Source organism: Symphodus melops (genome assembly GCF_947650265.1).
Source record: "Symphodus melops genome assembly, chromosome: 2".
NCBI lineage: Eukaryota > Metazoa > Chordata > Actinopteri > Labriformes > Labridae > Symphodus > Symphodus melops.
The window spans coordinates 4,028,282-4,044,954 of NC_136692.1; the positions used below are offsets into that span (position 1 = coordinate 4,028,282).

General features: G+C 45.0%; 3 protein-coding genes across 7 annotated transcripts in view; all 3 read left to right on the forward strand.

The window, feature by feature from the left end:
• Positions 1 to 4,672, forward strand: part of pde5aa (phosphodiesterase 5A, cGMP-specific, a) — a 10,786-nt gene extending 6,114 nt beyond the window's left edge. The window contains exons 9-20 of the mRNA XM_079337472.1: positions 318 to 493; positions 600 to 650; positions 1,058 to 1,204; positions 1,469 to 1,597; positions 2,286 to 2,380; positions 2,575 to 2,662; positions 2,855 to 2,955; positions 3,041 to 3,118; positions 3,201 to 3,264; positions 3,408 to 3,482; positions 3,587 to 3,670; positions 4,228 to 4,672. Of these exons, the coding sequence (XP_079193598.1) occupies positions 318 to 493; positions 600 to 650; positions 1,058 to 1,204; positions 1,469 to 1,597; positions 2,286 to 2,380; positions 2,575 to 2,662; positions 2,855 to 2,955; positions 3,041 to 3,118; positions 3,201 to 3,264; positions 3,408 to 3,482; positions 3,587 to 3,670; positions 4,228 to 4,401 (1,262 nt within the window). The 3' untranslated portion in view covers positions 4,402 to 4,672. The remainder of the gene's footprint in view (positions 1 to 317; positions 494 to 599; positions 651 to 1,057; positions 1,205 to 1,468; positions 1,598 to 2,285; positions 2,381 to 2,574; positions 2,663 to 2,854; positions 2,956 to 3,040; positions 3,119 to 3,200; positions 3,265 to 3,407; positions 3,483 to 3,586; positions 3,671 to 4,227) is intronic.
• An 854-nt stretch (positions 4,673 to 5,526) lies between these two features.
• Positions 5,527 to 10,804, forward strand: hpf1 (histone PARylation factor 1). The gene is given in 9 exon segments (XM_079337881.1): positions 5,527 to 5,615; positions 5,618 to 5,668; positions 6,931 to 7,114; positions 7,372 to 7,558; positions 8,121 to 8,219; positions 8,322 to 8,475; positions 9,059 to 9,146; positions 9,262 to 9,434; positions 10,458 to 10,804. Coding segments are annotated over 9 exon segments (1,137 nt in total). The 5' UTR covers positions 5,527 to 5,549; the 3' UTR covers positions 10,593 to 10,804.
• Positions 10,805 to 13,870: 3,066 nt separating this feature from the next.
• The window catches only part of ank2a (ankyrin 2a, neuronal), an 89,349-nt gene continuing 86,546 nt past the window's right edge, over positions 13,871 to 16,673 (forward strand). For all 5 annotated transcript variants that reach the window (XM_079337849.1, XM_079337852.1, XM_079337851.1 and 2 more), the window contains exon 1: positions 13,871 to 14,314. In XM_079337849.1, the coding sequence (XP_079193975.1) occupies positions 14,183 to 14,314 (132 nt within the window). In that variant the 5' untranslated portion in view covers positions 13,871 to 14,182. The remainder of the gene's footprint in view (positions 14,315 to 16,673) is intronic.

Below are 16,673 nucleotides of genomic sequence, written 5' to 3' on the forward strand. Positions count from 1 at the left end.
GGCCGAGATGAGAGGTGATGTGAGGTGACGCTACAGGAAGCCTTCGCCGCCACTACTTCTTTGCCGTCTGCTTGCCGTATTAGGGGATTTAGAGTACTCAGATGAAGAATTAAACTCCTCCTATTAACTCCTGAATTCATTTATTAAAGCTAATATTGGGGGTAAATGTATTGTTGGTGCTTCTGCTTGCTTTTGCAGACATTCGATGAGCTGCCATTTTTGCACTTCCGGCATTTTTTTTGTACATCGGAGATTGACGTTTTATTTTCACTAAATAAAGTGAATTTCCTGTTGTTTATCTCTTTACGGTCATATAGCCGTTTGCCAGCTAATGAGCAAAAGGTGCAGAGACTCAGACGAGCTGGAGGCCTTTAACAGATATGATGAGCGCCTACTAGAGGACCTGGCGGTGTACTGCGGCCTGGCTCTACAGTATGCCCAGGCTGTGCAGATCACTGAGGAGCGCAGGGCCAGCATTGAGGTCACACAGGAGGTGGGTGACACCCCCCCCCCCCCCCTGTTCTCCTTTTGTCTGTAGCTCAGGGTCAAAGGTTGAAGAAGTTTGAAAACCAATGCCGTGTTTTGTCTTCATGCTACAGGTTCTAGCCTACCACATCACAGCAGCAGAGCAAGAAATCCAAGTACTGCAGGTGATTCTTTTCTCTCTTTTTTTGCACACACAAGGACTCTTTCAGGTCCTTGTGTAGCCTTGATGCAGCTCAAAGAAAAGGAGAGAGGGCACATTTATCCCATCAGCAGCATGTCTGAACTAAGTGTTCTCCTGAGCCGCCTCATTTCACCCTCCCTTATTGTATTGTCTGTCTGCAGTCCTGGATTAACCCCTTAGTTTATTTCTGCATGTCAGATTAATTGGCTTTTATGCAAACGTACAACTAATCCGCTATCTACTTAAATCTCTTGATTGGCAGCCATGAATACATGTGAGTGGTTATCACTGCCCTCGGGTGGCAACGATTCAACATGGGGTTTTTTTCCCCCCAGGTTGTGTTTTTTGTCTGAGAGTGTTTATTTTTGTTTCTTCTTTTTTTTCTTTCAGGAGTCCCCAATTCCTTCTGCTGAATCACTGTGTATTCTAGATTTCCATTTCTCTGATTTTGGTCTGCCAGAAGACATGACCTCTCAGGCCACTGTTCGTATGTTTCTGGACCTCAACTTGGTGCAGGATTTTAACATCGACTACAAGGTAACAGACCGGCTCGTATACGGGCTTCATGATAACAGTTAACTTTCTGGAAGCGATTCATAACACGACATAAAGTTATTCAAAGCATAATCAATCTAAGGCTGAATCAGAAATATTTATTTGACCCACAATTTAAAATGTGTACCTACAGTTTCATTTCTAAGAAATGTGCATTCAATGAGACACTGAAATGATGTCTGGGTGTCATAAACATCAGATCATTAGAAATGACCACACAAACTCTTGCTTGTCTCTTTTCCTCAGAGTCTCTGTCAGTGGGTCCTGACCGTGAGGCGTGGCTACAGGAACAACGTGCCTTATCACAACTGGAACCATGCACTCAGCACCGCTCAGACCATGTTTGCTATGCTCAAGGCCACAAACCAGCTCCAGGTCAGTGTGTTTCTCATCAGTCCCAGTCATTTTTAAATGTGCTTAAAGAGTAATGTGTCGGTTCCCAGCTGCGACCTCTGGTGTTAAAAAATGAATCCTACAGTGTGAAAGCACGTCGAGTAGTTAGAAGACTAGAAAAGAGCGATGCTGTTACTTTTTGCAACAAACAAAAAGTGCAAATTTCCCCCAAAAACTCAACTGTGCTGATGTTTCACTTCTAAGACTGACATTTAGTCAGCACAGCCAGACCCAGACCCGGGTTATCTGATCTAAGTCCAATTATTCTCATGTTTTTGGGCATGTAATTCGTGGGCGGTGGGGATTTTCAGGTGCACTTTAGACACAGGTTGGACCTTTAGAAACCTCTTAACTGCTTCATAAAGGGGATCAAACTGCAGACTGGAGCTCGACCTCAGTGACCTGAGCTGTTCTTTTATTTTTAATCTCTCTCCCTCTCTCTCTCTCTCTCTCTCTCTCTCTCTCTCTCTCTCTCTCTCTCTCTCTCTCTCTCTCCCTCTCTCTGTAAAACTAAATCCTTTTTGATTGATCAGGGTTTGCGCACACACACAGGTTATAAATGAAGTAACATGTTGATCAGGAGTTCATAGAGATGCATCAAAATAACTTCAAATAAACTTTATCCCCATTTCCCTCCCCCGTTGTGCTTCTGTCTCTGTTCGTATTTCAGACCATTTTTTCCCGTTCTGAGGTTTTTGCGTTGATGATAGCCACGCTGAGTCATGATCTGGACCACAGAGGAGTCAGCAATTCATACATAGAGAGGTAAAAAAAAAAAACTGGCATTCCTCTCTTTCTTTGTTGGTTCATACTGGGTTTGTATATTCTCCTGGTTGTACGAGCTCTGCTTTCCTATTTCCTTTTAAAATGTGATTTCTCTCTCTCTCTCTCTCTCTCTCTCTCTCTCTCTCTCTCTCTCTCTCTCTCTCTCTCTCTCTCTCTCTCTCTCTCGCTCTCAGGAGTCAGCAGCCTTTAGCTCAGCTTTATGGACACTCTTCTCTTGAAAACCACCACTACAATCTGTGCCTCTTCATCCTCAACAACACTGTAAGACCTCAGCCCATCACGTTTTCATTCGTTTCACTTCATCTCTTTTAATCGTGTAAAGACGAGTCACATGGAGTCCTGGGTATTGATTTAAAACCCTTGGGGAAGAAAAACAGCATTCTGTCCAAAATGATTGAAAGCATTTCCATGTGAGTTTAACTCTGGACGCGACTCGCTCTCTCCGTCCTGCAGGGGAGTCAGATTCTCAGCGGTCTCTCTGCAGAAGAGTACCGATCGGTTCTGCAGATGATCAAGAGAGCCATCCTCGCCACAGACCTCACCGTCTACATGGAGTACGTTCAAAGTGCTCGTGTCAAAAGGCTGCAGGTCAAGTGTCGTGTTTGATCCCTAAACCCCTTTTTTTTTCTTTGTTTGAAGGAGAAGAAAAGAGTTCTTTGGCCTCACTAAGAAAAGAAAAGTGAGCTGGAAGAGTGAGAAACAAAGAGACTTATTGAGGTGAGGATAATGTGATGGTGATGATATATGAAGCAGAGCGAGAAATGACTGTTCCTTTAAGACGTTTTCAACAACCACACAGGTCGATGCTGATGACAGCCAGTGACCTCTCTGCTATCACAAAGCCTTGGCATGAACAGAAAAGGGTAGGTCTCACTGTTCACCTGAGCAAGTCGCACAAAATCACTCTGAGTTCATGTAACCTCTCTCTCTCTCTCTCTCTCTCTCTCTCTCTCTCTCTCTCACTCTCTCTTTCTCACACACACACACACACACACACACACAACAGATTGCCAACCTGGTTTCCATGGAGTTCTTTGCACAGGGAGACAAAGAGAAAGAAGAGTTCAAAATCAAGCCTGTTGTAAGTCCTTCTGTCTGGATCATGAATTTGGCATTTTATTTTTTTGGTTTGCTCGGAGTGAGATAAATGTCTTACAGCCTGTTCACTCTCTCTCTCCTCACCAGGGCATCATGAACAGAGAGAACAGTACTCGTCTGCCGTACATGCAGGTTGAATACATCGATGACATCTGCTATCCACTCTACAAGGTGTGTAACCTCCACAGGTGTTTCTGTGTAGATGGATGTAGTCCGTATTGTAAATGCATGCTGAGAGAAGTTTAAAAGGGGGCTGTCTCATAATGTCGTCTAGATGTCTGTGAACTGTAGCTCATCAGTGTGCAGCTGAGGTTGCCATGGTGGTCAGCAAAAAGTGAGCTCTTAAAGACAAGTGTGTGTGAACTACAAAAGGGAACGGGTGCAGGGAGTGTATGTAGAAGATGTATTTGTGTCCAAGATGTGTGAGTGCGTGTAGCTTCATTATGAGACACTACACTTTGAGCTTAACGTCTGAAGTGTCCAATCGTTCCCGTTTGTGTTTTTAAACTGTTACTCTTCATCCAGTGTCTTAATGAAGCCTGGCCCATCAGACAGCAATTCTTTTACTTTTGTCTCAACATGTAATTGTTGCCCACGACAACAGAAGGTTCCCAGTCGTCTAACACCTGCATACAGCTTGTCTTTAAGTCCTGCTGACTTGACGTCCACTCTCATTATTTTCATTCTCCTTTTTATTCACCACACTCTTTGTCCCTGTTTTCCCTCAGACTGTGTCGACGCTGTTTGACTCCTGCTTCCCGCTGCTGCACGGGTGCAAAAAGAACAGAGAAAACTGGCTGCATCTTGCCAAAGAAGCAGAGGAGGACAGTGAGAACAGTTTTTGTAGCATTACTCTGGAAACGCATGAAAACGAGGTGAAGAGGTCACAGGCTGAGGAGTAGAAGAAACGGAAACTTCAGCACTAAATCTCAACCTGATACCCAAACGTCAGAGCTTACACTACATGTTATATGATTTAAAATATTCCTGTACAGTATTAATATGAGCCATGCTGCGTGAGGTTTTGTAATGAATTTACAGTATGTATTCAAAATCATGATGACATGTTTGTGTAGCCACATACTATCAAACCAGAAGGTGACTTTTTGTGAGTGGCTGTTGTCTGCCCTGGTATGTCATCAGAGTAGACTAAGAAATAAAGTTTCTTATATTAGATAACATTTATTTTCAGAGGTATTGATGTGTGTCTTGTGGTTTGCAGGGTGTTAAAATGTACAATATTTAACACCCTGCAGTCAGAGGTGAAGACAAAAATCCTTTGAAGGGTGGTTGTGGGCACCCACTGATCTCTAAAGATACCTATTAAAGCCCTGTGGAGGATTTTTTACATTGTGCTCATGATTGTTAGGCCATGTGGCTAGATTAGTGAGTTAAAATAGGAACATTGTAAACTACGAATAACACGTGTAAACACGAGGAACACAAATAAAACGTGTCTACAGATGAACTGACAGAACGGAAGGAACACATAATCAGACAGATCAGTAATCAGACAGATGAGTCTAAGTTGTCTCTCTACCAGAAGGTTAGAGGTTTGAACCCCAGCTCCAGCAGCCACATGCTCGATGTGTCCTTGGGCAAGACACTTAACCCCATGTTGCTCCCGAATGTGTATGAATGGAATTACTTCTAATGGTCACTTCACATATCAACCTCTGCCATCAGTGTGTGAATGTGTCGGTGAATAAAAGGGCTTGAAGTAGTCAGAAGAGTAAAACAGGGACAAACAAGCTCATGTCCATTTACCATATTGTTCTAAATTTTAACAACATGATTAAATTGGAAATCTGATCAAACGTGACAGAGAAAGTTTAAAAATATAAAGTGTGGACAAACAATCAATGCATCTGGTTGATATAATTACCATGTCCACATCAAATAAATATTAAATATATGAAATGCATATATTTAACATATATATATAATGCATGCATTTATAACGAAATCTGTAGATGAAGTCTTCATATTTTTGCCTTATTCTAACATGTGGGAATCAGTATGTGACATCCTCGGCCTCTAGGGGGCAGTGATGCGCGTTCACGCTGCGCAGCTGTTACCCAATCACGCGCGCAGAAGAAGACGGCGTCGTGGAGACACAAGAGGAAGAAGATGACAGGGCGCGCAAAAAGAAAACCCAAATCCAGTCAGGTAATCCCACACTGTTTCGAGCTCCTCCGGTCGGCTGGAGAAAAAGCCGGTTTGAGGTGATATAACGGGGTGAAAAGAAGGCGCGTGTTCGTGTGTCTGTGGAGGCAGCAGAGCATGCTGGGTAAAACACCGTGGGCAGAGGTGTCGGGCACGCTGTTCGTGGTCAGACGACAACATGGCAGCAGCAGCACTGCACACTCCAACCACAAAGCGGCTTCTGCAGACAGATATCACGCTTTTAACACAACACTTTATGTTTGTTGGACTTGTCCAGCTAGCATTGCGGGATCCATGTTAGTGTGCTGCAGGGACTCGGCTGTCTGGGTTTGAGCCTCGGTTTCCACAAAGGCAACAGTGCACGAAAGGCTAAGAACAGGACGCATGCATTAAACACGTTTGTTAATACTTATCTGGTGTAAATTGCTTACAATAAGAGCCTGAAGTGACTGTCACATCTCCGAGTTTATGCTAAAGAACAGGACGGTAAGAACCCTTCAGTACATCCTCAATACGTGTAGTGTTGTTTTCGATGGATGTGCTTTATTGAGTCCAGCAGGGAGACAGCGGTGTTACAGCAGCAGAAGAACATCCATGAATGTACAGTAACTTTATTTATAAAGTGTCAACTACAGACAGACTGTGAAGAGAGGGGCGACAGGAGGAAATTACTTTCTACACAAAGTGGAGGAACACTTCAGACCTTAAAAACATGATCCAGATCCTCAGGATGCTTTGAGAAGTATGAAAGGTATTTCCTTATAGAAACCTTTCAAATACAGCAGCGGGTGAAGTGACACTGAGACAGGAGACTCGAGGCTGGTCAGTGGGGGGAAAAAAGCCTGTTGTTACAGCAGAGCTGAACATGTTTACAGTGAAATAGTCTGATTAGCTCGAGTCTCTGTCATCACACGGTTAAAGGGGGGTCAGGTGCATTTTTCTTCAACGGCTCGTGTATTTTGATTTTCGTTACGGACGAGCATCTGCAGCTGTGCGACCTCCATCGATGGGACTCCACAGTAACACACGGGGGACTTCACTCATGAATATTCACAGTGTGGTTTTTAAAGGTGTTCTCCATGCAGGTTCTCTGCACTCATTCAGGTCATGGGACTTATTTCTAGAAGGTCTTCTGGATCCATTCTCGATCTGTTTGCCGGTGTGAAGTTGAGCTGCCTGGTAGTAGTTTGTAAAATGTGTGATGATCAGTATGTAGCTTGGTGTTTGACAGGTCTTTGTGTGTCTGCTACAAACGTTGTCTGCAGGAGTCCGGTACAGGCAACGGAGAGGTGAAAAAAGTCCGCACGGGTGACTCCAAAGAGGCGCCGCTGTCCGAGGTGACTCCAGAGCAGCGTGATGAAGTGGCGCAGCTGTACAAGCTTCACATGCCCGAGGATCTGTACCACTTCTGGGACTTCTGCAAAGAGCTGTGTCCTGACAGCCCGCGTGGTGAGCCAACAGGGCAGCCGTAGGCTCATCTGACATCTAATCCATTTTCTGTGTGGAGACGGGATGAGCCAATAGGAAGTCTGAATAGATGGGCTGGAAGATCGATCAGATTATGAGACACACTTTTAATGTGGATTTTAATCATCTTAAAAGTTGTCTGTTTTTACTTTCACAGTGTAAATCTTGAAGTCATACTCGTGTGTTTGTTAGTGTTTCCATCATAACTCTGTCGTCTGTGTTCACCTTGATCCTCACAGGCGCGCTGAGAGACACGCTGGGTTTGCAGCTGGTCGGTCCTTTCGACGTTCTGGCCGGAGCTCACAAACGTTCCCAGAACCCTCAGCCCAACTTCCACCTTCACTGGAGGTATTTCTACGACCCGCCTGAGTTCCAGACCATCCTTCGGGGGGGCGAGGGCAGTCAGCAGCACATGGGCTATTACAGGTGAGAAATCAGAAGAGACGCTGATGTGACTCGTGTTTTACAAAGCGTGACGACGCTGTAACGTGAGAAGAGACGTGAGGCCCCGTGTCCACGTCGGGGTTTTTAGCGGGAAGAAAAGCACCGGCTGTTCGCTCGGAAGTGATTGTGCACGGAGAACAGAAGCGCTGCACATCCGTCCCGTCTCCATGACAACATCTGCAGCCTCTGTATGACACTGCTCCGTCACTTTTTACCGCATTTTTTTCTATTTGATGGTTGGTTTTTTTTTTAAAGCAGATCAGACACGTAGAAAAGAAGATATATTGGGTACAACAATGTATGATATATGGAATATCATATGTTTGAAAAGAAAACGAAAAACGCCATTTTGAAAAGTTAAAAGATTTACAACTTGAGCGCTCGGAGCAGGCGCACAAAAACAGCAGAGCGTTCGGAAGAGAAGATGCTGGGCGCTGAGCAGACCGGCGCTTTCTGTACTCGTTGGAAAAAAAAAATCACTAAGTATACATGGGGTCTTGTGTCTGTATGAGCGTTCACTAAATGTGTTCCCCAAACCTCCCAGAGACACTCCGGACGCCCCGCCCTCGTTTGTCGGGGAGAACGATGCGAGGAAAGGCTACACCATCACACAGATGGGGGACAACGTGTTTGCCGCTGTTCTGTGAGTACGAAGAGCACGCTCGAACAACGACGAGCTGAATGATACCAACGCTGCTCAGCTCACGTCAGGTATGATAAAAAGGCTGTGAATCCTCTCCCTCAGTTTGTTTCTGCTGAAGAGGAGGAAAGAGAGAGGCGCTAAGAAAGCAGCCGGAGACGCTTTGGGAAGCCTGGAGGTCCAGCTGAGAGAGCGGGCAGAGAAGCTGGGCTTGTCTCTGGAGCAGAAGACAAAAAGTATGAAGCAGAGGGACAAGAAGGTAACCGAAACAAACACATTAATGCAGACGCCTGAGGTTCAATGTTTCAGTACTGAATCCTTGATGACACACAGTTTGAGTTTTGTGTTGTTTAACCAGGAAAGAAAAACTCTAAATCATCCTCAATCTTTTTTCAAGACAAGCAGCAACACAAGTCACAGAGTTTCAGACAGACAACAAGCAGCCAACAATACAAACACAAAAATACCTCCTGAGGTAATTAAAAGACAGTTTGTGTGGGTCATCCACAAACGTCTCTGCCTCCAGGTCATTTCACTTCCTCTTGAGAGAAGTTTCAATTCAGTTTGTGTTCCAAGTAAAGGGAGCAGCACTTTTTCTCCAAGCCCCGTTCTGACTTTTGGAACAGACAAAAAGATTGATTTATATTTTTCTGTGTGAGTCTGTTCTGTGGAAAGAGTAAGGCAACAAATTGACGACGGTTGAATCATTTTTAAGACGTGTAGTGTCGAACAGAAGCATCACATCACTTCAGTGACATGTGAAAGATATGGTGGTCATATTTTGCAAACAGAAAAAGGTTTATCCCTCCACGCTGAAACAAACGACCTTCTTCCCCCGGCAGGTGGTCACCAAGACGTTTCACTCTGCTGGCATCGTTGTGCCTGTAGACAAGAATGATGTCGGATACAGAGAACTGCCAGAGACAGACGGTGAGAGAACACATGGGAGTCATAGATTAGAGTCTTTGGTAATAACACACTGGTGATATGTTCTCGTATTCTCGTTCTTTTCCTGACTGCATGTGTTCCTCCGTTTCTTTCCCAGCTGGTCTCAAGAAGATTCTTAAAGCGATCGCCGAAGCCCAAAATGACGAGGAGCGCGTGAAAGCCTTCGGACCCCTCCAGGAGATGATCACGTTTGTTCAGTTTGCCAACGACGAGTGTGACTACGGCATGGGCTACGAGCTGGGGATAGATCTGTTCAGTTACGGATCCCATGTGAGTCTTTGTGAAGCGGTGACGTCAATACTGCGTTCCTTCTTCTCCGTCATTCACGGCCTCAAAGCAAACGCAGGACTCGTTCAGATCGGTTCAGGTCGCGTGTATTAGACATGTACTGCTGCTGTGTGGAGATCAGGGTGATCAGCTGTTCAAAGAGGAAGTTCAGTCTGTTTGAAAATACTTGGATGCATGTTTTTTTGTTTGTGTGTGCAGATATTCAAACACAAACAGGTTGCAAAGCGATTATTCCTTTGTGCTTTCACTACTCTGTGTCATCTTATAGTGATATATACGATATATCATGCAGCTGGTGGTTACTGTCACCAGCATGTCGATAGTGACTCTATCCTGCAGAATGTCGGACTTGTGAAGTTAGCAAAACAAAGTAAAGATAAAGTCCTCTAGACACTCGAGTGTTTGTATTTGTGTGTGTGTGTTTCATGTTTAACATTGTCAATGCTAGTACAAGGAAACGTTTTGTTTTTTTAAATATAAATAACAACACATTCTTTTTTTTTTTTTTTAAAGCTCTATTTCTATTTTCTGTTTTTTATTCTGAGAGAGAGAGAGAGAGAAAAGATCTGGATTTTCCCTCTCTCTCTCAGCTGAGATTTAAACCTGAGACGCCCACTGGTGGACTCTGTACATGGAGCACGCACCAACCCCCTCGGCCACTGGTGGCCATCAGTAAAAAAAAAAAAAACACATTTTCTTTAGGGCTCTTTGTGCCTCTACTGTAGAGACAGGACAGAGGATAGAGTCAGAAATCAGGGAGAGAGAGAGAGAGAGAGTGAGTAGGAAATGACACGCGGTACAGGCCCGACCCAAACAAGGGCCGCCAACACGGAAGGCTTCAACCTCCATACATGGGGAGCAGATAAGCTGTCCGATTCAGAATAGTTGTCGCTGCTCTCTGGTTTGCAGGTGTTTCATTGCACAGGTTCAAACTTTATGAAGCGGTTTGATTATTAAAAACCAGTAACACACTAACAGTCCCTGGTGTCCTCTCTCTCTCCTCAGTACTTCCACAAGGTCATCAAGCAGCTCCTGCCCATGGCTTACAACTTGCTGAAGAGGAATTTATTTGGAGAAATTCTTGAGGCCCACCTCTCCAGCCGTAGCCATGACGACCTGGACCAACTCTCTGCGCGATAAAGAAAAGAAGAAGAAAAGAAAAAAGACTCATGTCCACTTAAGCTGGAGCTCTTCGAAGCTTTTCTCCTCCGTTCATCCGTGTCTCTTGTTGTTCGTCACTGTTAATGTCTCTTGATTGTCATGGTGCTGCTGTCATTGATTTTCAACCACTTCAATGAGTTTGTGTTTTGAAAAAAGAAGGTACATGTCTAATAAAGTATTTTTTATATATATTTCACCCGTCCAGTTATTGTGTCTTCCCTGAGTACATCCTCAGTGTGTCTGAGGTCATCTTTGGAGAAGGATCATTAAAGCAGAAGGCATCTGACCGTTTCTCCTAAAAAGGTCGAGCTCGATGGAGTGTCATACTGATGAATAAAGGCAGAGGGCAGCGTCCTCACTACATACTGAGTATATGGGACACTTAATCCCTTCCATTCCTGCTGAGTCATCATGTCCACTAGCTGACTCAGCAGTCAATTATTCACACTGATTGAGTAAAAGCTTTTCAAAGAGTGTTCTGTAGAAAACATTTAAACCTATGAGCGGATGCGTTGCTGCATACATTCATGCTTCATATCATCGTGCATTGATTCATATAGTGTCTTTAAAAGCCAGATCTGTGGTGCAATCTAAGTATTCAGCACGTTACTTTCAACGTATTGTTTGAACTGCATACTGTCTATTTAAACTGCATTATTGATTCATATTTGTAAATTTGGTTAAAGTGTTTTTGTATATTTGTGATACGGCATCTTCTGGGTTGCTCCAACAGCACACTGTAATAAATGATTCTGTAGTCATGTACATTTAACTTAATATATCTGATCAAATGTATTCAATATAAATGCGTCCTTGATTTTGTGGCAATTATTTAAGTCACTTTCAAAGAAAAAGGTTTGAGATAGTATCTGATTATTTTGGTTGCATTAAATATAATCTTTATGTTTATGTAATTCTAAATTAAGAGAATTTTTAATGGATCCAACTCAGTAGAATTATCCAGTTTTTATTTCCTGTTATTTTGCGCCTTTTTTTTCTAATTTTGAATTTAGCAGCTATCGTCTGGTCACAAGACAAAGACAGTGCGGATGATTTAACTCATCAATTTCATTTGGTTGACAAAGATAAGGAGAGTCATCTTACATTGCAATGTTAATGACGACTTGTGTGCGGAACGCCTGGCCTGCCCGTACCAGTCAGCTGCCTCAGCAGTCCTATGCGCTAGCAACACCTGATATAAGACTCCTTCTTCAGCTTGACGGCCTCCCTCACTTTTGGTGTCCACCACCGGGTTGCTGCCACGACAGGCATCAGAAACCCTGCAATCACAGCTCAGTGCAGCTGCTTTGACAGTGGAGGTGGAGAACATGGTCCACTTGGACACTAATGTCTCCAGCCTCCCCCGGGATCTGTGAAAAGCTCGTCCGGAGGTGGGAGTTGAAGACTTCGCTAACAGAGGGTTCCCAGCAGACCCTCACTACACGTTTGGGCCTGCCGAGTCTGACCGGTTTCCTCCCCTGCCAGAGCATCCAACTCCCCAGTAGGTGGTGATCAGTTGACAGCTCAGCCCCTCTCTTCACCCGAGTGTCCGAGACACACGGCCGGAGGTCAGATGACACGACCACAAAGTCCATAATCGACCTCCGACCTAGGGAGTCCTGGTGCCACGTGCACTTATGGACATCCCTGTGCTCGAACATGGTGTTTGCTATGGTCAAACTGTGGCTAGCACAGACGTCCAATAACAGAACACCGCTGTGGTTCAGATCAGGGAGGCCGTTCATCCCAATCACCCCCCTCCAAGTATCGGTGTCGTGGAGCGAGGAGGAGCTGGGCTCCAGAGCCCAAGTAGTGTGTGGAGGTGAGCCCGACTATGTCTAGCCGGTACCTCTCAACCTCCCACACAAGCTCAGGCTCCTTCCCCTCCAGTGAGGTGACATTCTATGTCCCAAAAGCCAGAAGCTGCGTCCGGGGATCCACAATGCACCCGACCCCCACGGCTTCCTCTGTGGGTAATGACTCCACAGGAGGACAGGCCCGTGTCGTCCTTTCGGGCTGGACCCGGCCTGGCCCCACAGGCAAAGGCCCGGCCACCAGGCGCTCTCCTGCGGGCCCTAACCCCAGGCCTGGCTCCAGGGTGGGGTCCCAGCGCCGCCATGCCTACTTTTTGTAACCATGTCTGCAAAAACAAAATATGTTCTAATAATCAATAGCATCAAAAAGTATGACAACTATTAAATAAGAAGCTTTATGAACCTGAGCGTTGTCAGTTCAAGTGCAAGTATGGACCAAAAAATATGAATGTTGGTTTGTTGGTTCATGAGAGGTGCGAGTGCACTTCCCCAGTACTGCTGAAGGGTCTTTCAGCGAGGCACTGAACCTCTCACCAGCTCTCTGTGTAGCAGCCCCACTGTGACACCTCTCCACAGGTCCCGTTAGTGTGTGAGGAGCATGTCTCTCAATAACTGAGCACCTCTACTACTGTATATGTCCTGCCTGCCCTTTTATATGTCTCCAAGACATTGTTATTGATTTTGTCCTGTCAACCTCTATTAAATTTGCAGCTCAGTGAAGACACACAGGCCTGAGTGGGGGCGTAAGGAAAGAAACAGATTGGATTATGTAAGCTCAACACAACGTGCTTATAGCTTGCTTTGATTTCAGATCCGAGTAAACGGAATGGTAGCCCACAGTTTTCATTGAATCACGGAGCACACTGTTAACTTTTCTGTCTGATCGAGTAGTAGAGCTACTGCAGCAGAGGGAGCACAGAGAGGGGAGGGGAGGGGTGGGTGGGGGGGGGGGGAGGGGGGCTATGAAAAGCAAAACAGGAGCGCACTACTGCCTGATATGTTCACTGACCTCGGTTAGGGTTGGTCTTCTCAAAACAATCGTGTAGCCTCATTGGTATTTTTTTTAATTCAGTGATTAAAATCTGGGCATGGATCTACTTTTCTTAACGCCAGTAAACCTGCTACCGTAAATAAATGATGCTACAGTAAAGTGTTGTAGCAGACTGTTAAACCACATACATCTAAACGCTGTAAAAGTGTAGGCTAGACTGATAAAGAAGACGAGCTATTTCTATAAAAAGCCTGTCTACATTATGGACCATTAAAAAAAACCCAACTTGCACATCTTTGAATAATGCTTTGTTTCTGCACTGATCAAATTTCAGCAACTAAAGACAAGGGCAGTTGGAGTTTATCATATTGATTATGCTAATCAGGAAGCGTGTGCCAAGTTTCCGACATCCACTGAAGGCAGCACAGATCCTGCGGAGTTTCGGGGAAGCGCATCTGATGCGCGTTCACATTTCCCCATCACACGCGCGCGCGCATGTATACAGCAACACACCGTGCGCATCCCTGAATGGAGGGAGCGCTCGTTTGGTTAAACAAGCGAGAAGAACCCCTGTGTTGCATTCTGTCACATTTATTAACAGACTGTCTCTGCAGCCGCAGAATGATCCTGGGCCCTGCCCATCTTTCTGGACTCTGAGGGCCGACACAAATCCACCTTGCACCCGGCAGAAGAACCCTCAGTGACCGTGAAGGCTCCAGCGGCAGCAGCAGAAGAAGCAGAAGAAGCAGCCGGCCGGAGACAGAATGTCAAGTAGCCCCGAAGACAGTCGCTCCAGGGGCGGCGGCTCCAACTGTGACATTAAACTGGCCTCTTCCAGCAACACATCCCCGGAAGGTGGACCTCCACCACCGCTGCACCAGAACCGGATACGGCAGGTGGGTGTCTGTCCGCATTGACTGGCCCAGTCAGCCGTGTAAAGAGCAGCGCGCATCCTCGCTGATGCTGATGCTGAGGAGTCGAAGGCGTTGCCGTGCTTTAGCTGGGGCACATTTTTCTCAGATGTTGCTTTGAAGTAGCTGGTAAGCTTCTCTTGAGGCAGAAGAGCATCTGTTTTGAGTGATGTGCTACAGGGTGATGTGCTACAGGGTGGCAACAATACACAAACAGGCCAGTTGTTATAGCAGTCAAAATAAACAGCACAGACCCCATTATTTACTATTTGTGCCCAGGCTGCAGTGGAGAGTGTTTACGTCTCATACAGCTCGAGAGGTTTCCTGTTTGTTGTTGTTGTTGTTGTTGTTGTTTTTGTTGTTGTTTGGACTGATAAAAAGGTTACTGTGACTTTGGAGGAGTTTTCTTGTTTACCTTAAAACCTGAAATATGACAATTTACAAGCCTATCGAACTCTGATTTATGGCCTATTTTTAATTCTAACAGTAGATTTAGCCCATGGAAGGTTTGTTTACTTGATTAGTTTGAGCATAGGACATTGTGAAGATTGTGTGTGTGTGTGGTGTGTGTCAGTGCTCTCTCTCTCGCTCAGTGTTTGGTTTTTTTGCAGTAAGTCTCTCTGTCCTTGTGTAGAGGAAATTCTACCACAGCCTCTTCCTCCTTCCCCGTCCTCTACAAAACAACAGCACTACTTTAATTTATTGCTCTGACTGCGTCGCATTTTAATAAATTGATTCTCAGCTGTGGCCCACATCGGCCTTTCAACGTAAGCTGATGCATTCACTTCATTTGGCTTCGTCTTTGAGCGTGTCTTATTTTCAGTTCATAAATTTGTCTAAATTAAAAAATGAAAGTTAAAGATGTAAGATTTGATCATGCAATGTGTGTGTGTGTGTGTGTGTGTGTGTGTGTGTGTGTGTGTGACTGTGTAGCCCAAGTGAGTCAGGGGATGGTAGATGGCTGCTTCCTGTCTCAGTGCACTCTCTCAGGCTAATGTGATTTCAGTAATGGACCTTAGTGCTACACACACACACGCACACACACACACACACACACACACCTTAGCCTCTTCTTTAGGGTGGGGCCTTAGTGCACAAATACTTTGGATGCGATCAGTAGTTGTTGTAGCATGACAGCAGGCGGGGAGAATAGTGTTTAACATGGGGGTGGACACTTAATGTCTGTCTCAGTCATCATTTCTCATCATCTGTTTACGTCTCAAGTTGTGATTTTCGTTGAAAGAACAACTTCCTCAGAAAGTGTCGTACGTAAGGCCGCTTCAGAGGCTTTCATTCTAAAAGTAATCAGACTTCTATCGTTCATCTTTTCACACGACTCTTACTTTAATGTGTTATCTCGCAACGTTGACAAAGTCTTAAAGTGTTTCCTAATCCCTCCAAGGTGTGACCTGGTCCTAAACATTGTGGAGAAGGAAGCAAGACTTGTACTTTTACCATGAAGTCATCCCACTTACTCTCCTCCTTACACTCTCAAGAGGTTCATCATTGTCATTTAAAATATCAACCACAAAAAGGCGAAAGAGGAGAAATGATGCTTTTCTTTGGATGGAGGCAACAAAGTTGTTGGGGACGGTTGATTGCTCTGCACGTGTCTCGATCACAGTCATTGAACTCCACGCAGTCGTGTCGTCGTGCTCGACTCGACTCGGGCGGTGCGCGTGCACATTGGGCTTGGTTGACATTGTTCTTATTCAAGTGTTGAACCTAAATCTCACTGCGATGGAAACTGTGTACAACGCTGCATTCAGTCAGGACAAAGAGTGAGACCTGAAGTGAATTAGAGATAAACTTGAACAGTTTGAATACTGAAGCAGAGAAGTAGAAAAGGACAGAGGTAACAACACTGCCTTTTAATGCATGAATGAATTCTCCACAGTTTACAATATACTCAAAGATGAACGTGTCACTTATTCTCCTGAAAAGGCTCAACAGAAGTATGAAGACGATCCCACTCAAACGTTAGTAAATGCCCACACAGTCCTCACTAACAGTCTGACGAGGCACCAGCGTTAGATTCCTGTTTCCTGGCGTCCCGTCAATGTGTGCGGCCTTTTGAGCTGCTTTACTTGTTTTTTCATAGCGTGTCTTTTTCACTTTCAGGATACGTCCGAAAATCTGCAAACATGTTTTCACTGCTATCATGTCAGCATAAAAAGTGTTGGATACAAATCCAACAGACACGGAGGGACTGAAGCTGCAAAGTCCAAGTCCATATTCACTCCTTTTTTGCTCTCGTTTGGTTTCCTCCTTTTCCTGTTTAAAGTATCAGTTGTGTTTGCTCGTTAGAGATTTGACTTTTCTGTCCGTCCAGACGCTGATCAAC